Below are 26,871 nucleotides of genomic sequence, written 5' to 3'. Positions count from 1 at the left end.
AGCACAAAAACAGATTTGTAGAAGCGGAAAAGCTGAAACACAATATCTAAAAAATATTAAAAATGGAAACGTGAAAAATATATAAATATGAAAAATATAGAGGCTTTTATAAATTCTAAATTTCACACAAACTAAGCCAACAAATGTAGTGATAAATAAAATCCACTAAAGTAAATTTGACACAGAATAAACATATGCTTTCTTGGCAAAGGATTTTAGGATCAAACGATTTGATTATTCTATAGACGTCATCTCTGAAATTCAAAAGTGCAAAATTCGTCGAAACAATCATATGCTCTAAGTAATAACAAACACCAAAACTAATATTTCGTCAAAACTATGACTAATTTCCGCCAAAACAATCGATTATTGGTGTCCATATCACAAGAACAACAGAACCAACTCTAAGTAACCGAATCAGATTGACTAACTGGAGATGTCGTCTGTCGAAGCCGATCTTTTCAAGCGTTTGCTGAGTCGCCGACAATTGGAGATGGAGAGAAAATGAGTTGAATCAAACTAGAGAGGAAGGAAGCATCGATTGCCGGAGGCGAATTTGAGACATGAGTGTTATAGTTTAAACAAAGGTTTTGGCCGGAGAAGGTGAAGGAATTAGTTTAATGGAAGGTTTAATAGATTTCACTTTCATATGATACTAAATAACTTGGAAAAATTATATATATAAATAATAATTTATAATTATATAATTAAATATTTATTTATTTTACATTAAAATTATTTAATTATATAATAATATATTATTATTTAAATAAGGTTATGCATAAATCACCATTTTTTAGCAAATTCAATTGTTTTTATCTTCTTAGGTACACTATTTCACTCTACAATTATGTTTTTATAAACATAAGATTATACATATATAAAATGATGAACGTTTGATAATTCTAAAAGGCCAAAACATTAATTCCCACCCAAAGTTTGACGTACGTGCAATTTTTTACCTCTTAAATTTTAAGAATTCAAACACTTAGATTTTCAATAGTTAGCCAAGATTAATTAGTTCCATCATAGGAAAGGGTAAAAATGACAATTTGAGCAGTAATTAAAAATCTGACCCCTCGGCGTCTCTTCACTCAAAATATCTGCGGTTTTCTTTCACTGCGGCTCTATTCTCTCTCTATTCTCTCATCTGGAAAATCAAGATTCGATGTTTATAGTTGATCCAATGGTGAAAATAGATACGTTTTATGATTCTTGATGTAATGATCTATCGATTGAGATGCGTTAGAACGGCTGTTAATCTGTCATATTTTGATGGTTACAATCTCTCTATTCGTCCTCGCCTCCTCGGATTATCGAAACTCAGTAAGGTACCCAATCCAACCTGAGCGTGAGGTCCTCTCTATATGATGCATATAGCTAGGATGTAGCTATTATTGTGTGTTCAGTGTTGTGATTATTTTGATAGTTTTTCTGCATGTTGGTTGGTTGATGATGTTGCAAATAACAATTGTGTCTTTGATGTATTCGAGAAAAGGCCGGGCTCAACTTCCGTACATTTTCAGTAAGTTTTTTTCTTTTTCTTTACGTAATAATCGTGTGTAATGGCTTCTCTGATTCTTGAAGTATTTGAAGACCCAGTGCAAGCCTTGGAAGATGGAACATGTTTTACCTTGAATTTGGTAAATAAAAAGATCACAATGGCAAATTATTATTAATTATGTTGTTTAAACTTGAAATTTTATATAAAGAGTAATTTTCTATATTCCGTTATATAATTACATATAAACTTTAATTAAAATTATATAAATTTAAAAGGGTATTTTTGTTATTATGTTGAAAAAGGGTAAATTAATGAATTTTGAAAATTAATGAATTATTGGAAGTTATTCTGGCCTTGTTTGGCAAGTCATAAAAAGACTATGGTTGCCAGCTATTGCTTATATTTTGTTCACGATGATGACCTGTGATTTATGTATATATAAATAATAATATATTATTATATGATTAAATAATTAAAAATTAAAAATAATATAATATAATATTTATATATAAAATTATATATATAATATTATAGTATAATAATTGTAATAGCTTTAATTTAATATTTTATAAATTTTGAATAAAACCCTATTGAATTTCAATGTAATTTATATATATATTATATCCTCTTATAAATCTGTAAAGATGCATATATAAATACAATGTGATAAAATATCTCAACCAATTTTTCTTGGTTAATGATGTAAGTGTATCCAGTCTAATCAATAATTAATTATTGGAAGGCTTGTGCAAAGTCCAAATCAAGATGGAACCCACCAAGCTATTTAGTGGTAGAAAATAAGTGGGCATGTTGGCCTAATTAATTTTCGGCCATTTTGGACACAAAGGAGATAAGCAATTTGAAGTTTGTTCCCAAAGATTGAGAATTGAAAGATGGAATTGGAGGCTTTGGTGATTGAGTTGTTTGTGGTTTGGAAATTTCTATCCATTCTAGGGTTAATGTAACTAAACAATGTTATCTTTAACCCGTATTTAATATTTATTTTATCTATAATTCAAAATTAATTTTTTATCTGATAATACATAGTTTAAAAACCTTAAAATTGTATATATATGATTTTATTAAACGTAAAATTCTATTACTGTTAGCATATTCCAAAGTTTAATCGAAGAAAAATTCCAAGTGACACATTAACAAGTTAAACATTTTCTATCAAATTGTTTGACAACATAATGACCCAAATATACAAGGGTAGATTATAAATTTGGGAAAATTATGGATTAAAAAAAATAGTGATAAAGTGGATGAATCAGAAGTTACAATTAAGTGGAGGATGAAAATGAGGAGTCGTTGCATAATTGTGTAAACAAAATTCAAGAGGGTCAGTCAGTCAGTCAGTCAATCTAGTAAATTAATGCAACTCTGGCCCTCTTCTGTTCTCTCTTTCGCCCGCCTTTCCAATTTCATCACATTTTCTCCAGTATTAGTCAGTCAACAGCCATCTTTTTCTCAGTCTCTCCGTTCACATTATAAAATTTTCCACCATCTCTTTCGACGAAAGACATGGTGGAAAGCTTTCATCTCCATTTCTCCTTAACTTCGAATAATCTTACAAGAAAATTTGACGTATATACATCTCATACCTCACCAACTCTCTCCTATCTCTCCTTCACAATGAAAAATCTTCTCCACTGCATCATTTTCACAGTCTTCTGCATCTTAATCTTCATCCCTTCATCTCACTGTGACGATGCGCTGTTCGAGGAATGCAGACGCATCTACCCTTTGTCATGTGGGTCGCATAGTGAGCTGAATATATCTTATCCTTTCTGGGTAAACGGCCGGTCTCGGCGGTGTGGTCGAGCAGAATTCGAGCTCACATGTGAAGAAGACAGTATTCACCCTGTGCTAAATTCTCCGCCCCAGAAGTTTCGAGTTTTAGCCATCAACACAACTGATCAAACAGTGACAATTTCAAGAAAAGATCTCCCTGGGGACTTTTCTTCTTGCATTGACGGATCCGAAGTTAGCGTCAATTTCAACCGATTTCTCTACAGCTACAGCTCAAACGTTCGAAACCTGAGCTTATTCTATAACTGCACTGATGAAACCCAGCTGGGTCGAAATAATTATACTTGCTATCAGCAGGGAATTGAAGTGAGGAGAGGCTTTTACACCATTGATGGCGAGTTGGATTATTTTCCGAATCATACAGATACTTCAACATGTAGCGAGGTTACAAAAGTCCCTATTCGGCTGATTGATGGTCATGTTAACTCTGAAGCTCGTGAATTCCTGGTGTGGCTGGAAACCAACTTATATATGGGGTTAGAAGTGAAGTATGACGCGGAGAACGGACTCTGTTCGGCGTGCCAATTGTCCGGTGGGATATGCGGATCTACTGAGTCGAATCCGGGGAAATTTTTGTGCCTTTGCCGTGATAAAACTCACCCTCATGCTTGTCCTGGTAAAGCTATGCATGCCCTTCTTTCTTTATTTTTCTTTACTTCTGTACAGAAAATTAGACATCACAATTCGACCCGTAGAACCAAATTTTTGACCCATTTGGATTTTCCGATAAAAAATAGAAACAATTAGATATAATCTCTATTATTATAACAGAAACAAAAATAAATATATTTTTATATTCTTATATATTAAATTATCTTAAAAAATTTTAAATCATTATAAATTTACAGTGACACCTAAAGGGAAAGATTATCTGGGGACTTTTTCAATTTATCTCAGAAATATCATGTTATTGTTTTAAGTGGGAGAGATTATTTGGGGACTTTAGATTGTGACTGGACTGCTTTTCTCAAAATATTTAATTTATGTAGGTGATGTCAAGAATCCATGCTGTTGAACAATTTTAAAAACAATTTTAATTGATCTGAATTTTTTTTTTCAATTATTTTAGTTTTATAAAATTTAATTTTCTTTTCTGGGTCATATTATTCTAATTCACAAAAGCCATGTCCACTGACTGGTCATAATCATCCATTGGAGTTGACTTGACTTGGTAATAGTCTGTGTCGGACTAGTCAAAGTTTATGAACGAAGGAGCTCAGAATCTGCCTGAGTTTGCTGGTTCATTATTTACAACTTATACTTCTCCCTTTCTCCTCTTTTATTTATTTATTTTTTTTAAGTTTCAATTTTGGGAAGTAATTTTGTTGAGATAGAGGTTCGAATTCAAGTTTTTTACTTGAAACCATTTACATCAAATCATAAAGTTGAGTTTGGTTCTCCTCAACTTATTTAATTTTCCTAAATCACTATTACCTCATATTAAGGGGAGATACAAACTGAAAGGAATACAAAAACTCTTTTGTTTGGATTTGATTTAAATGAAAAATACCCTAATTTAAATTTAGCTCAAATTTGTTATAAAGTACTGAATTAAAATTGTTTAGGGTTATAAAAATATCTGTAACGTTACCATACAATCTGAATCTATTGAACTCTTGAAATCACCTGTATCATAATGAGTGGTCTTTTCCTTCTGAAATTTATCTAAATGACAACCGTATTATATTGGTTTTGGAAAGGGGACATCAAATATCCATTAAACATTAATACTCTGATATATAATAAGGTATTAAATTTTACCATCAAATATCCATTAAACCTTAATACTCACACTAGTGTTGTTTACCTACACTAGTGTTACCCTTGCTGAACAATTAAACATATCTGTAAACTTGCATTCTACCATATAATTACCCTTAAACCACAATCATAATTTACTGATTCTCTTGCCTTTAATTTTACACTTGTTCTGAGTGCTTCAACTCTGTTTCCTCTCTTCCGAATTCTGTTTTATTGTGTTCTGACATTTTCTTGACTCTGAATGATTCAGGCAACTCTCTTTATTTGGGACGGAAGCTTGGAACAGGTAACACGGATTTATGAATTGCTTTGCTCTTAAAAATATCAGAACTTAATCAAGCTTCCGAATCAGAATTATCTTTCTTTTTTTTTTTAAATTGTTCTTTTAATTTTCAAAATCTCTACAGAAATACAACTAAGACTAATTCATAACTTATTTCTTATGACAGGCGTTGCTTCTGCAATAATCACAATAATCATCATAAGTATAATGCTCTGCATATGCAGAAGGAAGAAAATGTTATCAATTATGACAAACTTCTTGTCCAGGAATTTGACAAAGAATGTAGATTTTGAGGCCTTCATTCGAGATTGTGGATCCATAGCTCCTAAAAGATACAGCTATTCAGAAGTTAAGAGAATGACCAACTCATTCAAAGATAAACTAGGCCAAGGAGGTTATGGTGGTGTGTACAAAGGGAAGTCATTGGATGGAAATATTGTAGCAGTGAAGCTCCTAAATGCCTCAAAAGGGAATGGTCAAGAATTCATTAACGAAGTTGCAAGCATTAGTAAAACATCTCATGTTAATGTTGTTAGACTACTTGGTTTTTGTTTAGAGGGCAACAAGAGAGCTCTAATCTATGAATTCATGGTGAATGGTTCCTTGGAAAAATTCATATACAATGAGAAAAATTTGCAGGCTAGTCAATGTTTAGGATGGGAAAAAATGTATGAAATCGCCATTGGAATAGCTCGAGGATTAGAGTACTTGCATCGCGGGTGCAGCACAAGAATTTTGCATTTTGACATAAAACCTCATAACATTCTTCTTGATGAAAATCTATGTCCAAAGATCTCTGATTTTGGCCTTGCAAAATTATGCCTCAACAAGGAGAGCATTGTGTCGATGTTAGAGGCTAGGGGGACAATTGGGTATATTGCACCAGAAGTATTTATGCGAAACGTCGGAGAAGTTTCACATAAGTCTGATGTTTACAGCTATGGAATGATGATCCTAGAGATGGTTGGAGGAAGAAAGAGCCATGATGTTGAAGGTGCTCTTCATTCCAGTGAAATGTATTTTCCGCATTGGATTTACAAGCATCTTGAGCAAGGCAAAGAGTTAAACTGGCATGGAGTTAATAGCAGTGAGGAAAATGAAATTGCAAAGAAGATGATTATTGTTGGTTTATGGTGCATACAGACACGACCATCGGATAGGCCATCCATGAATAAGGTATTAGACTTGTTACAAGCAGGTTCTGAAGACTTGCTAATTCCACCTGAGCCTTTTTTATTTTCATCTTCTTCTAGGCCGCCAATATATTCTTCAACTGTATCTATGTCATGAATTAATCCTTGGAAAATGTAATGCATAGGTTTCCTTTTGTAGTCTCTATAACTAACATGGCAAAAATAAATAGTTTACAAAGGGCCTTGTGAACCAATCATGACTGTTTGCACACTATTGAAAGGGGAAGATAAACTACCATTTCTTCCACTAATGCAACTAATTTTGTTCAAGGAGAGGCCACCACCACCCTGATTCTATCTTAAGCAGTGAGGTTTTCTCTCACACTTATATACTTACATCCAACTTAATTTTCAACCAATATGAGATCCTCAACTATCATCCCCTTATCATACATTGGATTGGGTCATTAGTCTAATATTATTCACAACAAACCTAACAACTTGGACAACCAATAAGTAAAAGAGACAAAAACCTTCCCTCATTACAACCAAGCCAACCAGGGAGTAAAGAAGTTAGAACATGGGGAGGGATTTTACCAAACATGGGAGTAAAGGAGATGAGAGAAAGGAGATAACGAGATTCCAAACTAGAGGGTAAAGGAGATGGAAATCAGTGGGGTTTTACCAAAGTTGGAGTTGGAATAACATGAATCATTAATTTCCCATGGAGTTTGGATGAAATTGTTCTTAAACCTTAGATTTTGATACTGCTTGTTAGGTCACCAATAAAAGTGGTATTGAGTCCCACCCACGGTGAGATTTTCCCTCGTATTTATATATTCATATCCAACTTAATTAATTCCCGGCCAATGTGGGGTACACAACATTAAACAAGAAAGTTCTGTTGAGATTTTCTTCAATTTCTTTTGGTAGTTAGCCAAACATTGTTCCAACTAAATCTGGAAAAAATCCTTCCACTGTTTCACAATAATACAGTTGGCATATAGCTTTTTGTCATCACAGCAGAAAAGGAAGCAGATGCAGAAACAAGAAACTTATGGCATAAGCCCAGTTTGATTTCTGATAATAAAATCATCCTATTGAAAACTTTATGTGCAATCAAGTAGAGAAACAGGAAATTAAAACAATCTCTTAATCAAGCAATTAAAACGATTTGATTATCCTATAGACATCAACTCTGAAATTCAAAAGTTCAGACTTTGTCAAAACAATCACAAGCTCTAAGTAATCACAAACACCAAAACTAATATTTTGTCAAAGCAATCACAAAAATTATATTTCATCAAAAATACCACAAATATCTGCCAAAACAATCGATTATAGGTGTCCATGACGCAAGAACAACAAAGCCAACTCTTCGTAATCCAATAAATTTGACTAACTGGACATGGTGTTTGTTGAAGCCAGTCTTTTCAAGCATTTGTTGAGTTGCCGACAATTGGAGAAGCTAGAGATGGAAAGGAGATGAGTTGAATCATACTGGAGAGGAAGGAAGCGTCGATTGCTGGAGACGAATCTGAGACATGAGGGTTACGGTTTAGACGAAGGTTTTGGCTGAAGAAGGTGAAGGAATTAGTTTAATGGAAGGTTTAAGTGATTTCAGTTCCATATGTTCCTAAACAGTCGGAAACATTTCGGACTGACTTGTAATTGCGGAGTTAATCACTAAATTTGAAGATTATCCTATTTAATATAATTAATTTTGATTCAATATAACAGTTTAATTCAAATAGTGTTAATAGAAAAAATGAATTTAACAAAAAAAATATATATATATAGTTGTTTCCCAGAGAAATACTCAAAAACAAAACCAAAGATGAATCTAATCATTACATGATAAATTATTAGTGTCATGAACGATGTCTAAATATGTTTTCTATATATAGTAATTCAAAATATAGATAGATATTCTTTTATCTAGAACCTACATTACAAGTGACCGTTGACCGATAATAAAATTATTTATATAAATAATTTTATATTATCGTATGAATATATATTTATTTATCTCTTATTAAAACTATCTAATTATGTAATAATAGATCATTACTTAAATAATGTTTTACACATATCATTACTTTTTAGTAAATTCAATTGTTTTTATCTTCTTAGATATACTACTTTATAATTATTATGAGATTACATCTCATTTGCATCTTTAACGTACCATTGTTAGATAGTGCAATTATATCTTATCTCAAAGTAAAACGATTAAAAACCTATATTTGGATATTTAGATTTAATGTATTAAAATCTAAATATATTTATAAACATAAGATTATACATATATAAAATGATGAACATTGGGTAATACCTAATGATACTCAAATTTGTTTCAAAATTTTAATTATGTTTTCTGATGGTCAACCAAGAGACCAAAACCCTTTGATCAAATCTGAAAAGCCAAAAGACTTATTTCCATCCAAGGTTTGACCAATTGGCAAATTTTTATACGTTAAATTTTAAAAATTTAAATATCGGACTTTCAACCGTGAACAAACATTAACTAATTTCATCATAGGAAAGGGTAAAAATGACAATTTGGGCACTAATTAAAAACCCGAGTCCTTGGCTTCTCTTCACCCAAAATATCTGCGGTTTCCTTTCACTGCGGGCTCTATTCTTTCATCTGGGAAATCAAGATTCGATGTTTATAGTTGATCCAATGGTGAAAATAGATACGCTTTATGATTCTTGATGTAATGATCTATCGATTGAGATGCGTTTGAACAGCTGTTTACAATCTGTCATATTTTGATGGTTACAATCTCTCTATTCGTCCTCGGATTATCGAAACTCAGTTAAGGCACCCAATCCAACCTGAGCGTGAGGTCCTCTCTATATGATGCATATAGCTAGGATGTAGCTATTATTGTGTGTTCAGTGTTGTGATTATTTTGATAGTTTTTCTGCATGTTGGTTGGTTGATGATGTTGCAAATAACAATTGTGTCTTTGATGTATTCGAGAAAAGGCCGGGCTCAACTTCCGTACATTTTCAGTAAGTTTTTTCTTTTTCTTTACGTAATAATCGTGCGTAATGCTTCTCTGATTCTTGAAGTATTTGAAGACCCAGTGCAGGCCTTGGAAGATGGAACATATTTTACCTTGAATTTGGTAAATAAAAAATCACATTGGCAAATTATTATTAATTATGTTGTTCAATCTTGAATTTTTATATAAAGGGTAATTTTGTATATTCCATTACATAATTACATATAAATTTTAATTAAAATTATGTAAATTTAAAAGGGTATTTTTGTTATTATGTTGAAAAAGGGTAAATTAATGAATTTTGAAAATTAATGAATTATTGGAAGTTATTCTGGCCTTGTTCGGCAAGTCATAAAAAGACTATGGTTGCCAGCTATTGCTTATATTTTGTTCACGATGATGACCTGTGATTTATGTATATATAAATAATAATATATTATTATATGATTAAATAATTAAAAATTAAAAATAATATAATATAATATTTATATATAAAATTATATATATAATATTATAGTATAATAATTGTAATAGCTTTAATTTAATATTTTATAAATTTTGAATGAAACCCTATTGAATTTCAATGTAATTTATATATATATATTATATCCTCTTATAAATCTGTAAAGATGCATATATAAATACAATGTGATAAAATATCTCAACCAATTTTTCTTGGTTAATGATGTAAGTGTATCCAGTCTAATCAATAATTAATTATTGGAAGGCTTGTGCAAAGTCCAAATGAAGATGGAACCCACCAAGCTATTTAGTGGTATAAAATAAGTGGGCATGTTGGCCTAATTAATTTTCGGCCATTTTGGACACGATGGAGATAAGCAATTTGAAGTTTGTTCCCAAAGATTGAGAATTGAAAGATGGAATTGGAGGCTTTGGTGATTGAGTTGTTTGTGGTTTGGAAATCTTCTATCTATTCTAGGGTTAATGTAACTAAACAATGTTATCTTTAACCCGCATTCAGTATTTATTTTATCTATAATTTAAAATCAATTTTTTATTTGATGATACATCGTTTAAATATCTAATTAGTTTCTTAAAATTGTATACATATGGTTTTATTAAACGTAAGATTCTATTACTGTTAGCATATTCCAAAGTTTAATTGAAGAAAAATTCCAAGTGACACATTAACTAGTTAAACGTTTTCTATCAAATTGTTTGATAACGTGTAATGACCAAAATATACAAGGGTAGATTATAAATTTGGGAAAATTATGGATGAAAAAAATAAGTGATAAAGTGGATGAATCAGAAGTTACAATTAAAGTGGAGGAGAAACATGAAGAATCATTGCATAATTGTGTAAACAAAATTCGAGGGGTCAGCCAGTCAGTCAGTCAATCTAGTAAATTAATGCAACTCTGGCCCTCTTCTGTTCTCTCTTTCGCCCGCCTTTCCAATTTCATCACATTTTCTCCAGTATTAGTCAGTCAACAGCCATCTTTTTCTCAGTCTCTCCGTTCACATTATAAAATTTTCCACCATCTCTTTCGACGAAAGACATGGTGGAAAGTTTTCATCTCCATTTCTCCTTAACTTCGAATAATCTTGCAAGAAAATTTGACGTATATACATCTCATACCTCACCAACTCTCTCTTATCTCTCCCTCACAATGAACAATCTTCTCCACTGCACGATTTTCACTGTCTTCTGCATCTTATTCTTCATCCCTTCATCTCACTGTGACGATGAGCTGTTCGAGAAATGCAATGGCTTCTACAATTTCTCATGTGGGTCGGATATTGTGCTGAATATATCTTATCCTTTCTGGGGAAAAGATAGGCCACCGCGTTGTGGTCGAGCAGAATTCGAGCTCACATGTGAAGAAGACCATTTTCACCCTGTGCTAAAATCTTCACCCGAAAAGCTTCGAGTTTTACGCATCAACACAACTGATCAAACTGTGAGAATTTTAAGAAAAGATCTCCCTTGGAACTTTTCTTCTTGTTTTGACAGAGCCAACGTTAGCGTTGATTTCAACCAATTTCTCTACAGCTACAGCTCAAACGTTCGAAATTTAAGCTTATTCTATAACTGCAGTGATGTAACCCAACTGGTTATACATAATTACATTTGTCATCAACAGGGACGTGAAGATAGGAAGGGCTTTTACACCATTGATGACAAGCCGGACATTTTCCCAAATAATACAGGTGCTGTGACATGTAGGGAAGTTACTAAAGTCCCCATTCTGCTCGATATTACTGCACTGCATGAGTCTAGACCTAGTGAGAACCTGCAATGGCTGAGATACATTTTAGATTTGGGGTTAGAAGTGAAGTATGATGCGAAGAACGAACTCTGTTCGGCTTGCCGATTGTCCGGTGGGATATGCGGATCTAATGAGACAAATCATGGGGCATTTTTGTGCCTTTGCCGTGATAAACCTCAGCCTCTTATTTGTCCTGCTAAAGGTATGCATGCTCTTTCTTCTTCATTTTTCTTTACTTCGTACAGGAAATTAAAGATGACAATTCAATATGTAAAATCAAATTTTTGACCGGTTTGGATTTTTCAATAAAAGATAGAAATTTATTGATAGAAATATGAATAGAGATAGATAAAATTTTGACAATAGGGGACATGACAGGGGTGACTTGTCCTCTCTTCAATTTATCCTTTCACATTATTTTTAAATCTTTATATATTAAATAATTTTTAAAAAATTTAAATTATTAGAAATATACAATAACACCTAAAGGGAAAGATTATTTGGGGACTTTTTTAATTTAACTCAGAAATATCATATTAATGTTTTAAGTGGGAGAGATTATTTGGGGACTTTAGATTGTGACTGAACTGCTTTTCTCAGAACATTTAATTTATATAGGTGATGTCAAGAATCCATGCTGTTGAACAATTTTAAAAACAATTTTAATTGCTCTGAATTTTCTTTTTTTTTTTTCAATTATTTAAGTTTTATATAATTTAATTTTCTTTTCTGGGTGATATTCTAATTCACAAAAGCCATGTCCACTGACTGGTCATAATCATCTATTGGAGTTGACTTGACTTGGTAATAGTCTGAGTCGGACTAGTCAGAGTCTATGAGCGAAGGAGCTCAGAATCTGCCTGGCTTTGCTGATTCATTTATTTACCCATTATACTTTTTTTTTTTTATAAGTTACAATTTTGGAAAGTAATTTTTTCAGAGTTTTTATAAATACGATGGAGATTCAAATTTAAACTTTTTACTTGAAACCATTCACATCAAACCATAAAGTTGAGTTTGGTTCTCCTCAAGTTATTTAATTTTCTTGAATCACTATTTCCTCGTATTAAGAGGACATACGAACCGGAAGCAATGCGAAAACTCTTTTGTTCAAATAGAATTTAAATAAAAAATAATCTAATTTAAATTTAGTTCAAATTTGTTATATTAAAATTAGTATTAGTTAAAGTTTGATTCAAACAAAAAATATTTAGCTTAGTTTAGCTTTAGTTTATTTTAAATTCGTAACTTAAATTTATCAATTCTAGTTTGTAGTTCATTGATAAAATGATATTATTTTATTTAAATAATATATAAAACACCATCGTTTTGTAAATGAGACTTAAACTTAAACCACGATTTTGAATTACAAATTTGAATTACTGATTTTAATTATAAATTCGAATCAAACTAAATCCACAAATCTAATCTATAGATTTGAACTCGGATTCAATTGAACTATCCATTATCTCATCAAATCTATGAGGCCCATCCAAATAAACCCTAGTACCCATAAACACAAACTCACTTTAATCAAGCCCACAGTTAAGCCTTCACATCTGCTCTAATTTAACCTTCTCCCTTTCTTGGTTTTGCTTTAATTTAATCCCCATTGCATACATTGGTCTTCTACATCAGTTTATTGTTGTGGTTTATTAACGAAAGTGAATAATGGGTGTCCAAATGTACTTTAGAGACAGTCATTTGACCATTTAATTTTTTGCCAAATGGGATTGAGGATTGGTAGCTTGATGATCACATATTCATTCTCAAACTTGAACTCACTGTCTGACCAAGTCTTCTTCAACCTAAACCCAATTGGAATTTTCTATTTCACATGGCGGGAAGATGAATTTTTCTTTTGATGGGTTTGTTTAAGTATGAAGTCTACTATTTGATTTGATCTTTATCACATGAACGATTTCCTTGAAATCACTTCAAAAATTTCCTTGAAATCATGGAAACCTCTATGAACTTTACTGCCAGATTTACCCAAATATGAAGTGTGGTCCATCACGTAACAGGCAGCAATTAGGTTGCCTTTCAAGATGCACTTTCTCCTTTTATAATATTCCTGAAAGCATGTGTTGTGAGTGAGGAGAATGGTCACCCAAAAGCCGTCTCTCTCTTTTTTTTTTTTTTCCGACTTTTTCGTTCAACTGATCAAGCCTGACTCAAAATCCCCCACTTCTTTTGAATTACTAATTCCTTGTGCCCAAAATTCCCCCACCTACCCACTTGTAATTATATTCCAACTTCAAAAAAATCAATGCTATGTGCACTAAGTACTCAGTTGATTAATACGCAATCATATGATAATATATTATTATTCAATTGAGTATTTAAAATTGAGTTAATATAATTTTATTGCTTTAAAAAAAATCAGAATTTCAACTTTGGTTAGGCTATTTCATCTTTATCAAAATTTTTCGATCAACAGACGAGTTGAGCCATCCATAGATTGCTCACGACTTGGTTCATATCGAGTTAAGTTCAATTATTGTCTGTCAGAGCTTGAACTTATTATTTTTGGTTTGGTGAGTTTTTCATCTCATTTTTCAATTCAAACATAACATATTGTATTTTTAAAAGTTCAAAATCTTGCCATTACTATCCCAACATTTTACATTTCCCCCTTGAACTTCTTTCACTTCATTAAACTTTTTTATTATAGGATGAAAGTTTAAATGACCTCTTCAACTCTTAAAATTCACGTAAACCCAACACCAAACTTTAAATATGAAGGATTACTGATAAATGTATAGACTACGAGGTTTAACTGTAATTTTTTAATCTAAACTTAAACTAACAATTTCTATCTTAAACTCAACCTTGATCTTACAACTCTTTAGCTTGTCAAACTTGAGCTCAAGTTTGAGTCTCACAAAAACTCAATCAAATCAAGATTAAACTAAACAATACTTAACTTTATCTCATCTTGACTCATTCTCTTTGAGATGCATGATGAATGTAAACTAGTTTGGATTCTGTCCCACATTAGGAATTGTTAATATAAGTTGCAGAAATCTTTGCTTTTGGTTCAATCTACTTTCTTTGTCACTTTGTGTCTAAGAACAGTTTTTTCAACTCAAGTCTCATTCACCAGGAAGAAAAGCAAAAGCTAAACAACTAATCTTCTCAAAGTCTCCAACCAGGCCACACCGACTACACATTATTTTCCTTCTTCCTTCCTCCACCTTTTTCTCTTCTTCTCTCTTCCCATTTCTCATTTTTTCCTCCAATCTTCCATCCCAAATGGATCCTCATCCTCCCACTTTCTTCACCTTTCCGTGTAATTTTCTCTCCATTGTCATCTTCATCACCTCAGCCCACCAGGCTGTCTCTGTTGCCTCAAAATTCCAGGCCTGTGAACCCAAAACTTGCGGTGGCAACCTCACTATAAAGTACCCCTTTTGGATTTCCGGTGAGCAGGAGTCTTTCTGTGGCTACCCCAACTTTGAAATCACCTGCAATGACCAGAAACCTGTGTTCAACATTTCATCTGAAAATTTCTTTGTCAAAGACATCTTCTATGAAAATAGCTCACTTCGTTTAGCCAACTCCATAGCCTATGATGCCTCATGTCCAACTCCTCTTTACAATTTTTCTCTTAATCAAACTCCATTCAATTTTGTTTCCTCTGATGAAGATCTTTTCTTCTGGTACAACTGCTCCGAGAATCCACCTACTGACATTGCTTATCCTCTAAGATGTGCAAGTGATGATGATTCTCACAACTATTCTTTTGCTGGTTTTCACAAGGAATTGTTTCAGAATTATTCCTGTAAGTCCTTCGTTTACGCCCCCCTGAATGTTGAAACCGGCGCCAATATGTGGTATATGAATTATACTGACATTTTGAAGATGGGGTTCCTCCTGAATTGGACTGCACATAGTTGCAGCAATTGTGAGGCAAGTGGTGGGCGATGTGGGTTCGATAATGATAAATTCGTTTGCTTTTGCCAAGATAGAACTCATCATAAAACATGCCATGACGGTAAATTTATCAGAGATTTATTCGTGTTTCTTGTTTCTTCTATTCATGTTCTTGATTATGTAAGATTTCATTTACTTAAACACACAACTTTAATTTAATCCACGGATCATCACATAGAGTATAAAGTATTGGATTAAAATGTTTAAGGTTATAGGAATATCTGAAAGGCTACCATACAATTTGAATCCATTGAGCTCCTGAAATCGACAACTATATTTTATTGGTTTTGGAAAGGGAACTTCACCAATATATCGTAGGGTATTAGACCTTACCATCAAATATCCATTAAACCTTAATACTCACACTAGTGTTGTTTACCTATACTAATGTTACCTTTGTTGATCAATTAAGCACATTTGTAAACTCGCATTCTACTATATAATTACCCTTAAACCACAATCATAATTTACTAATTCTCTTGCCTTTAATTTTACACTTGTTCTGAGTGCTTCAACTCTGTTTCCTCTCTTCCGAATTCTGTTTTATTGTGTTCTGACTTTTTCTTGACTGTGAATGATTCAGGCAACTCTCTTGATTTGGGACGGAAGCTTGGAATAGGTAACACGGATTTATGAATTGCTTTTTCTCTTCAAAATATCAGAACTTAATCTAGCTTCCGAATCACAATTTCTTTCTTTTTTTTTTAATTTTCTTGAACAGGTTTCGGTGCAGCCATCGGAGGGATGGGTTTGATGGCCTTTCTTTGCTATTTCTACATTCGTCGTTACAAAAAGAAACATGCTCCCTCATCCTATACCACGCGTAGTGTTTATTCTGATCCTTCAACAATGGTGGATCTTGAGAAAAGAGACAACTTTCGTGGAGTTCAGCTTTTCACCTACGATGAGCTCCAAGAGGCCACTGATAATTTTGATTCTGCAAGAGAGCTTGGCGATGGCGGCTTTGGCACTGTCTATTATGGCAAGCTCCAGGACGGGCGTTCTGTTGCAGTCAAGCGTTTGTATGAAAGCAATTACAAGAGAGTTGAGCAATTCATGAATGAAGTTGAGATCCTAGCCCGATTGCGCCACCAGAATCTTGTCTCTCTTTATGGCTGCACCTCTCGGCACAGCCGTGAGCTATTGCTTGTATATGATTACGTCCCCAATGGCACTGTCGCTGATCATCTCCACGGCCCCTCTGCTAAACCGGGTGCACTTCCATGGCCTACTAGACTGAAAATTGCCATAGAAACTGCAAGCGCATTGACATATCTTCATGCTTCGGATATTATCCATCGTGATGTGAAAACCAACAACATTCTCCTGGATAACAATTTCCGTGTCAGGGTTGCAGATTTCGGCCTGTCTCGTCTCTTCCCGACCAATGTCACCCATGTTTCAACTGCTCCACAAGGAACTCCTGGTTATGTCGATCCGGAATATCACCAATGCTACCAGCTGACTGTCAAGAGTGATGTCTTCAGCTTTGGGGTAGTCCTGATTGAGCTAATATCATCCATGCCAGCAGTTGACATCACCAGGCATCGACACGAGATTAACCTGTCGAATATGGCTATTAACAAGATCCAAAACAAGGCCTTGCACGAGCTTGTCGATCCAACTCTGGGGTTTGATTCAGACTGCAAGGTGAGAAAGATGATAACTGCAGTGGCAGAGTTAGCATTTCAATGCCTGCAAGCTGAGAAGGACATGAGGCCATCTATGGCCGATGTCTTGGAGATTCTAAAGGGTATACAGCGTGATGGATACGATAAAGAAAAAGCAGAGGATATGGAGATTCCATCAGATGATTTTGGACTTTTGCAGAAAAGCCCTATACCAGTTTCCCCGGATTCAGTGACTTTCAAATGGATCAGCACAAAAACAACACCTAACACTAGTAATTCATAATTGTTTCTTTGTTCTTCCCAATTTCACTACATTTTGGTTGGCTTTATAGAATGGGATTTCTGTAAATATATAGGATTCATAATGTATGAATTCGGGTAATTACTTTTTGGGCAAAAACTATTGTTGATGGTGAAAATCTGTCCCAAAGAGATTTTTAAAATAGTTCGACGTACTATTCAGAAGTTTACTTTTATTGTTATGTTGCTGATATTCTTTAGGAAAAATTTGAATATCCGGCTGAGTGATAGTTTGAGTTACCAAATGTTCATAATTTTAAATACGTATAGTTTTGTGTTTATAGACATATTTATATCCTAACACAGTGAATCCAAATACCTAAATGCAAGTTTTTAATCACTCTACTTTTTTGAGATAAGATATGATTGCACTGTCTTGTGCATTGGTACTTAGAAGATATAAATAAGAATGTCATCCCATCATAATCATAGACTGAAGTAGTATATCTAAAAAGATTATAGAAACGATTGAATCTCTCAAAAGTCACTTGTAGTGTCGTTTTTAGATACAAGAGTGTCTATTTATATTTTAAATCATTGCATTTAAATGACATGTCTAGATGCTATGCACATGACTAATCGCTCGTTATGCAACGACTAGACGCTTCTTTTGTGTAACTCTTGGGCATCTTGTTTAGGAAACAACTTATTTTTAACTTTTATGTTAACCTAGGAAACACAGAAATGCACTGCATTTCCGAAATTTTTTGGAAACCGAAAGGTTCCAAAACTGATCCGAAAAGTTTCAGGCCATTTGAATCTGGTAAAGAACAATCAAATTAAACGAGTTTCATATTTTAATTTAACAAGTGTTTCTCCCATCTCATGTACCAACAGTGGAACGGAAGAAAGTATTTTTCAGTTATTATGAAAGGAAACATTTTCTTTCCCTCGCTCTTATGGTTACGTTTAAGTCATATAAAGAATTGATGTATTTTTATTTTAAAAAAATATATACAAGTTACTGTATTTTTTAAATAAAAATTCGATATTTATAAGAGCCTCTATATTTTTCATATTTATACATTTTTCCATTTTTAAAAAAATCTGTTTTAGTGTTTTCGTTTTCACGAATCCGTTTCCCTGCTACATAGATGTTAACATTTAGTTTCTGTAAAAAAAAGTTGAGTATTATGCATTAAGTGCCATAAGTTTTCAATTGAATGATTTTGTTATCAGAAATAAAACTGGTCTTATGCCATAAGTTTCTGCTGTGATGACAGAAAGCTATACGCAAAGTGTATCATTGTGAAACTGTGGAAGGAAATTTTTTAGATTTAGTTGAAAAAAATGTTTGGCTAACTACCGAAAGAAATTGAAGAAAATTTCAACAGAACTTTCTTGTTTAATGTTGTGTACCCCTCATTGGTTGGGAATTAACTTCTTCAGTAGGCTTTTTGGTGGGTGAGACCCAATACCACACCTAACAAATGGTATCAGACTCTAAGATTTAAGAATAATTCCATCCAAAGTCCATGGGAAATTACCGGTTCATATGATTCCAACTCTAACTTTGGCAAAATCCCAATGATTTCCATCTCCTTTACCATGTAGGTTAAAATCCCATTGTCTCCTTTACTTCTTGGTTGGCCGGGTTGTAATGAGAGAAGGTTTTTGTCTCCTTTACTCCTTGGTTGTCTGGGTTGTTGAGTTTGTTGTGAGTAGTATTAGACCAATAACCCAATCCAATGTGTGATAAGGGGATGATTGTTGAGAATCTCATATTAGTTGAAAATTAAGTTAGGTATAAATATATAAATGTGAGCACAAACCTCACCACTTAAGATAGAATTTGGGTGAAAGAAATGGTAATTTATCTTCCTCTTTCAAATGTTTTCAAACAAACATAATTTTAAATTGTCACTTCATTCATAAGCCCTTTATAAACTATTAATTTTTGCAATGTTAGATGTATAGACTATAAAAGGAAACCTATGCATTATATTTTCCAAGGACTGTTTCATGACTTAGATATGGTCGAAGAATACATTGGCGGCCTGGAAGAAGAAGAAGATAAAAAAGGCTCAAGTGAAATTGGCAATGCTTCAGAACTTCCTTGTAACATGTCCAATGCCTTATTCATGGAAGCATTGCCAATTCCATCTGAACCTTTTTTATCTTCTCCTTCCAGGCCCCTAATATATTCTTCAAAAGGCTCAGGTGGAATTGGCAACGCTTCAAAACTTCCTTGTAACATGTCTAATACCTTATTCATGGATGGCCTATCCCATGGTCATGTCTGCATGCACCATAAACCAACAACAATCATCTTCTTTGCAATTTCATCTTCCTCACTATTGTTAACCCCATGCCATTTTAACTCTTTGCCTTGCTCAACATATTTGTAAACCCAATGTGGAGAATATATTTCACTGGAATGAACCCCTTCATCATCTTGGCTTATTCTTCCTCCAAACAACTCTAAGATCATCATTTTGTAGTTGTTAACATCAAATTTATGTGAAACTTCTCCAAAGTTTCTGCTAAATATCTCTAGAGCAATATACCCAATTGTCCTCCTAGCCTCTAACATCGATACGATACTCTCCTTGTTAAGGCATAGTTTAGCAAGGCTGAAATCGGAGATCTTTGGACACAAATCTTCATCAAAAAGAATATTGTGAGGTTTTATGTCAAAATGCAAAATTCTTGTACTGTAATCTCGTTGCAAGTACTCTAATCTTCAAGCCATTCGGATTGCAATTTCATACATTTTTTCCCATCCTAAACATTAACTAGCCTTTAGATTTTTTTCATTGTATATGAATTTTTCTAGTGAACCATTAACCGTGAATTCATAGATAAGAGCTCTCTTGTTGCCTTTTAAACAAAAACCCAGTAGTTTGACAACATTAACATGAGATGTTCTACTAATACTTGCAACTTCGTTAATGAATTCTTGACCATTCCCTTTAGAGGCATTTAGCAACTTCATTGCTACAATATTTCCGCCCAATGACTTCCCTTTGTACACACCACCATAAACTCCTTGGCCTAGTTTATCGTTGACCGAGTTGGTCATCCTCTGAACATCTGAAAAGCTGTACCTTTTGGGAGCTAGGGATCCATAATCTCCGATGAGGGCTTCAATATCTTTATCGTTCTTTTTCAGACTCCTGGAAAGAAATTTTGACATAACTGATGTCATTTTCTTTCTTCTGTACAAACAACTATGAATTAGTCATAGTTGTTCTTCTGTAGAGATTTTTACAATTTGAATTTAAAAAAATGCAGTGGAAAGCTAGAAATGTAAAAGATAAAAACAGGAGGAGATATCATAAAACACCTAAACCCATCTTCAATCTGTTTGTCACTCCATGGCCATGGATCACGGCACAGGTATGAGGGCGAGGTTTATCATGGCAAAGGCACAAAAATTCCCCTGGTTTTGACTCGTTAGATCAGCATATCCCACCGGAAGATCGGCATGCAGAGCAGAGTCCATTCTCCACCTCTTACTTCACTTCTAACCCCACATCTAAAAAGGCTTCCAGCCATTCTAGGTTCTCACGAGATTCATACTTGAAAAGATCATCAATGAGCTGAATGGGGACTCTGGTAACCTCGCCACATGTTACAGTATTGGTAAGATTTGGAAAATACTGTGGCTTATCATCAATTGTGTAAAAGCCTCTCCTTGCTTCACTTCCCTGTTGATAACAAGTATAATTGTGTCGACCCAGTTGGGTTTCATCAGTGCAGTTATAGAATAAACTTAGGTTTCGAACGTTTGAGTAGTAGCTGTAGAGAAATCGGTTGAAATCAACGCTAACTTCGGTCCTGTCAACACAAGAAGTAATGTTCAAATGGCTGTTTTTTTTGAAATTGTCACTGTTTGATGCCTAAAACTCGAAACTTTTGGGGTGGAGATTCTAGTACAGGGTGAAAAATGTCTTTCACAAGGGAGCTCGAACTCATCTCCACCACACTGCCGAGGCCTATATTTTCCCCCAGAAAGGATAAGATATATCCAGCCCAAAATTTGGCCCACATGAGAAAAGGTAGAAGCCATTGCATTTCTCGAACTGCTCATCATCACAATTAGATAAGGGATGAAGATTAAGATGCAGAAGACAGTAAAAATCATGTAATAGAAAACAAACGGTGGGAAGCGAATAAGGTGAGGGAGAGATAAGAGAGACTTGGTAAGATATGGGATGTATATTATGTCAAATTCTTATAAGATTATTAGATGGTGGAAATTTTATGGTGTGAACAGAGAGACTAGTTGGTTGACCCAAAAAAGTGAGCCCATTTCATAATAATTGCAACATTCCTAGTCGATAACCTGATTCACTTTAACGATGTGGGATTTGTCCCAGCGTCTTCAAAAAGATACCCAAAATTGCTTATTTTATCTACTTTAGATTTGTGGATTATCATGGTTTTACTTCTAAAATACACCTTAACAGAATAAAGAACTGAATGCATATACAAACCCAGTGTCACAATACTCCTCATCGGAGACTCAGAAGAAGAGGCAACACAATCATGAAGTGAAGAACAAGCGGTGGGAAGAGGGCCAGAGTTGCATTAATTGTTGAAATTATGAATAGCAGTTATCAGTTGCCATCAGGTATATATTTCTACCCTAACGTGTGCTTAAGGTTTGACTTAATTTTCTGGATTTAAATTAGGACTACCACTGGTTTGCTCATGTATTTATTGCCAAATGCAGATTTCTTCATTCTTCCCCCAATTTTGAAAAGGTCTAATATACTTTTATAACAAGTTGAACAAGGAACGAGTATGAGGGTGAGGATTTTCACTGCAAAAGGCATTCAAATTCTTCCGGATTTGATTCATTACATCCACATATACGACGAAAATGAAGTGATGGAGGACCAATGCATTCAACTGTGAAGGGATAACAAGACTAAGGTATGAATAGAAGAGAGACATAAGAAAGATGAAGGTTAAAATTAGTTTACTAGTGTAAATGAATTTTAATTAATGAGTTATTAATATTTAATTAAAGATGCCTATAATCATATTTTAATCTAAAAATAAACTATTTTTATGATTATTTATTTAAGAAAGTTTTTATTTAATTAAATAAATGCTATTTACTTAAAATTTAAATTTTCTATAATTTTGAATTAATTAATAATTCTAATTCTAGTAAGATTAGTGTACTAGTTTAATAAATTTTTCTAGTTTAGTTAAAAAAAATAAATATATACAAGGGCATAAATTCTTGTAATTCAAATTAATCCGTTGGTTAAAAAATAAAATTAAGTCTATTCTCTTAAGATTTCTATGTATAGTGACATTGTTCTCTTATTATCCTGATCGTTTTATTAAACAATATTAATGTTTTGTGTCCTTATGAACGATATCAAAACCTCAACTTTATTTGTCTTGCATTATGAAACATCCCACAACCATTCTTCTTTTCATTCAATCCAACTGAGAACAATCAATATTAGAATAACAATGATGTTATCAAATGGTGGAAGAGAATCACATTTCAGACCAGTTCTTGGAACTTTTGTAAGACATATTACTACGTAAGTTTATACAAATAAATTAATAAAAAATATTTATACATATAATATTACCATAATACTTTATAAAATAAAAACTACATATATAAATAAATATTATTAATTTATTTATATAAATTAGTGTAATAACTTATAATTAAGTGATTTGATTGTTTTTTTTTTTATAATTTCAAACTTTTCAAATCGTATATTAGTTTCTATAGAGAAAATTATAAATTAGTAAGAGAAAATTATAAATTAGTAAGATTGGTTTATATTTTTAGTATTACTTTATTTTATTTTATATGAGAAATATTAACTCAGCCATACCGTGGGTCAAAGTTACGGGCCTGAAAACTTTCTAAAGCCTTGCCCATTGAGCCTATAATGCGAGCCCGTCCAAAGGCTTGCCAACAGAAACTATGCAGCATATTGTTATGTGCTAGTTTTGCATCTGAGAATTGCATAATAATTGTTGGGAATGCTTATGAAAGCACTGGCCCATTTCTTCTTCGGCAATTCATCTGCCTTGGCATTCATTTTTATGTACACAATAAGTAATACAACAGGCAGGAAAAAAGTTCTTTTTTAATTACAGGTTAATGTCTTTTTAAATAAAAATCTCTATATTTTTCATAGTTATATATTTTTTCACGTTTCTATTTTTAATATTTTTTTAAAAAATTTATTTCAACGTTTTCGTTTCTGGGTTATGTAGGGGTTGACAATTGCTTGATTAAGAGATTGTTTTAATTTCATGTTTCTCCACTTGATTGCACATCTATGTATGGGTAAGAAATATTACATTTAGTTTCTGTAAACAAAGTTGAGTGTTATGCGTTAAGTGCCATAAGTTTTCAATAGAATGATTTTATTATCAGAAATGAAACTGGTCTTATGCCATAAGCTTTTTGTTTCTGCATCTGCTTCCTTTTCTGCTATGATGACAGAAGCTTTATGGAAAGTGAATCATGGTAGAACTGTGGAAGGAATTTTTCTAGATCAATAAAACTATGTGTACCCACTTTGGATACACAAATATGTACACATTTATATATGTCATCATGTGATTGGATGATTTTGAATTAAGAATAAAATAATAATCAATCATATGATGACACATATGAGTGTGTATACATTTATGTACCCAAAGTGGGTACACATAGTATTACTCTTTCTAGATTTAGTTCAAACAATGTTTGTCTAACTACCAAAAGAAATTGAAAAAAAAATTAACAGAAGTTTCTTGTTTAATGTTGTGTACCCCACATTGATCAGGAATTAATTAAGTTATATACGAGGATATAAATTTGAGGGAAAACTTCACCTCACTTTTGGATGGGTGAGACCCAATACCACTTTCTGTGGTGACCTAACAAGTGGAATAAAAAAGATTTATGAACAACTTCATCCAAAGTCAATGGGAAATTATTGATTTGTGTTATTCCAACTCCAACTTTGGTAAAATCTTACTGATTTGTGGCTCTCTTACCATCTAGTTTGGAATACCATCATCTCTTTTACTCCCTTGTTTGGTAAAATCTCTCCCCCCATCTTTTGTCTCCCTTAGTTGTAACAAGGGGAGGTTTCTATCTCCCTTACTCTTTGGTTGTTTGGGTTATTGGTTTGTTGTGAGTAATATTAGACTAATGACCTAATCCAATGTGTGAGAAAAGGATTATTGTTGAGGATCTTATATTGACTGAAAATTAAATTGGATATAAATATATGTGTGAGAAAAAACCTCACCGTTTAAGATTGAATTCGAGTGGTGGCAATGTAGCCTTCAACAAAATTAGTTGCACTAGTGGAAGATGTGGTAGTTTGTCTTCCTCTTTCAAATGTGTACAAACAAACAGGATTTCAAATTGCCACTCGGTTCACAAGGTTTTTTATAAACCATTAATTTTTGCCATGTTTGATACAAAGACTACAAAAGGAAACCTATGTATTTCATTTTCCAAGGATTGTTTCATGACATAGATGTAGTTGAAGAATATATTGGGGGGCCTGGAAGAAGAAGAAGATAAAAAAGGCTCAGGTGGAATTGGCAATGTTTCAGAACTTCCTTGTAACATGTCTAATACCTTATTCATGGGTGGCCTATCGGATGGTCGTGTTTGTATGCACCATAAACCAACAACAATCATCTTCTTTGCAATTTCATTTTCCTCACTGTTGTTAACCCCATGCCATTTTAATTCGTTGCCTTGCTCAAAATGTTTGTAAAGCCAATGCGGAAAATACATTTCACTGGAATGAAGAACACCTTTATCATTTTGGCTTTTTCTTCCTCCAACCATCTCCAAGATTATCATTCCATAGCTGTAAATATTAGACTTATGTGAAACTTCTCCAAAGTTTCTATTAAATACTTTTGGAGCAATATACTCAATTGTCCCCCTGACCTCCAACATCGATACAATGCTCTCCTTGTTGAGGCATAATTTTGCAAGGCCAAAATCAAAGATCTTAGGACACAGATTTTCATGAAAAAGAATATTGTAAGGTTTTATGTCAAAATGCAAAATTCTTGTACTGCAACCACGATGCAAATACTCTAATCCTCAAGCTAGTCCTATGACAATTTCATACATTTTTTCCCATTCTAAACGTTGACTGGCCTTCGGATTTTTCTCGTTGTATATGAATTTTTCCAGAGAACCATTTGCCATGAATTTATAGATTAGAGCTCTCTTGTTGTCCTCTAAACAAAAGCCCAATAGTCTAACAATATTAACATAAGATGTTCTACTAATGCTCACAACTTCGTTAATGAATTCTTGGTCATTCCCTTTGGAGGCATTTAACAGCTTCACTGCTACAATATTTCCGTCCAATGGCTTCCCTTTCTACACACCACCATAACCTCCTTGGCCTAGTTTATCTTTGAATGAGTTGGTCATCCTCTTAACATCTGAAAAGCTATATCTTTTGAGAGCTAGAGATCCATAATCTTGAATGAAAGCCTCAAAATCTTTATCATTCTTTCTCATAATTCTGGAAACTAATTTTAACATGATTGATGAGATTTGCTTCCTTCTGCATATGCAGATGACTATACTCATGATGGCTATTCCGGTTATTACATAACCAATGTCTGACACTAAAAATAAGTTACGAGTTAGTCTTAGTTGTTTTTAAGTGGCGATTTATGCTTTTTGAATTAAAAAAATGCAGTGAAAAGCAAGAAACGGAAAAGATGAAAACAAATAGAGGAGATATCATATAATTCCAAAAACCATCTTCAGTCTGTTTGCCACTCCTTTGCCTGCATCATTCAAAGTCAATTCTCTTAAAATTTCTATATATATTGGCATTATTATCTTGCTATCCTTATCGTCTTATTGAACAATATCATTGTAACAACAATGATGTTACCAAGTGATGTAGGAGAATCACTTTTCGGACCATTTCTTGAAGCTTTCATAAGATGTGCTATCATGTCAATTTGTATAGATAAATTAGTAGAAATATTTATACATATTGTATTACCGTAATACTTTATATAATAAAACTATATGTATAAACAAATTTTATTAACTTATTCATACAAATTAATATGATAATTTCTAATTTGGTGATTTGATTATTTACTTCTTCTTTTATTTCAAAATTTTCAAATCACATAGAGACATGTTTATGTGTATTGGTGAATTAATAAGGTTTATTTATCAATATAATATTAATTACAAGTTTTAACTCAGCCCAATGTTAAGGGCCTAAAAACGATCCTATGCCTTGCCCATTGAGCCCACAATATGAGCCCGCCCAAAG

At 33.1% G+C, this 26,871-nt stretch overlaps 2 protein-coding genes, 1 long non-coding RNA gene and 2 pseudogenes across 4 annotated transcripts; 3 read left to right on the top strand and 2 right to left on the bottom strand.

Annotated features, from left to right (window-relative positions):
- Positions 1-1,067: 1,067 nt before the first annotated feature.
- LOC123204501 lies at positions 1,068-1,682 on the top strand. Its single transcript, XR_006499567.1, has 2 exons — positions 1,068-1,331; positions 1,430-1,682. It is a non-coding gene; the product is annotated as an uncharacterized LOC123204501 (long non-coding RNA).
- Positions 1,683-2,864: 1,182 nt separating this feature from the next.
- Positions 2,865-6,750, top strand: LOC123204495 (LEAF RUST 10 DISEASE-RESISTANCE LOCUS RECEPTOR-LIKE PROTEIN KINASE-like 2.3). The gene is made up of 3 exons (XM_044621179.1): positions 2,865-3,932; positions 5,328-5,363; positions 5,527-6,750. Exons 1-3 carry the CDS (start codon positions 3,029-3,031, stop codon positions 6,648-6,650), a joined length of 2,064 nt encoding a protein of 687 aa, XP_044477114.1. The 5' UTR covers positions 2,865-3,028; the 3' UTR covers positions 6,651-6,750.
- A 4,128-nt stretch (positions 6,751-10,878) lies between these two features.
- Positions 10,879-17,790, top strand: LOC123204494 (LEAF RUST 10 DISEASE-RESISTANCE LOCUS RECEPTOR-LIKE PROTEIN KINASE-like 1.2). Of its 2 annotated transcripts, none has more exons than XM_044621177.1 (3): positions 10,879-11,943; positions 16,261-16,296; positions 16,399-17,790. In XM_044621177.1, exons 1-3 carry the CDS (start codon positions 11,031-11,033, stop codon positions 17,589-17,591), a joined length of 2,142 nt encoding a protein of 713 aa, XP_044477112.1. In that variant the 5' UTR covers positions 10,879-11,030; the 3' UTR covers positions 17,592-17,790. The 2 variants fall into 2 exon arrangements, with proteins under 2 accessions (XP_044477112.1, XP_044477113.1); XM_044621178.1 differs by lacking the exon at positions 10,879-11,943 and adding an exon at positions 14,117-15,738.
- Positions 17,791-19,568: 1,778 nt separating this feature from the next.
- LOC123204912 lies at positions 19,569-21,738 on the bottom strand (annotated as a pseudogene).
- Positions 21,064-26,090, bottom strand: LOC123204340 (annotated as a pseudogene).
- Positions 26,091-26,871: the final 781 nt, after the last annotated feature.

This window comes from Mangifera indica, chromosome 20 (assembly GCF_011075055.1).
Source record: "Mangifera indica cultivar Alphonso chromosome 20, CATAS_Mindica_2.1, whole genome shotgun sequence".
Taxonomy (NCBI): Eukaryota; Viridiplantae; Streptophyta; class Magnoliopsida; order Sapindales; family Anacardiaceae; genus Mangifera; species Mangifera indica.
Note: the sequence above shows the minus strand (reverse complement) of the source record. Positions and strands in the feature narration are given on the sequence as shown.

What these genes read in the sequence shown, in the direction of transcription:
- LOC123204495 (XM_044621179.1), top strand. Translation starts at nt 3,029, where the DNA reads ATGGTGGAAAGCTTTCATCTCCATTTCTCCTTAACTTCGAATAATCTT. An exon ending in TCACCCTCATGCTTGTCCTG is followed by an intron (nt 3,933 to 5,327) that starts GTAAAGCTATGC and finishes TGAATGATTCAG; the next exon opens with GCAACTCTCTTTATTTGGGA. An exon ending in GGGACGGAAGCTTGGAACAG is followed by an intron (nt 5,364 to 5,526) that starts GTAACACGGATT and finishes TTCTTATGACAG; the next exon opens with GCGTTGCTTCTGCAATAATC.
- LOC123204494 (XM_044621177.1), top strand. Translation starts at nt 11,031, where the DNA reads ATGGTGGAAAGTTTTCATCTCCATTTCTCCTTAACTTCGAATAATCTT. An exon ending in TCTTATTTGTCCTGCTAAAG is followed by an intron (nt 11,944 to 16,260) that starts GTATGCATGCTC and finishes TGAATGATTCAG; the next exon opens with GCAACTCTCTTGATTTGGGA. An exon ending in GGGACGGAAGCTTGGAATAG is followed by an intron (nt 16,297 to 16,398) that starts GTAACACGGATT and finishes TTTCTTGAACAG; the next exon opens with GTTTCGGTGCAGCCATCGGA.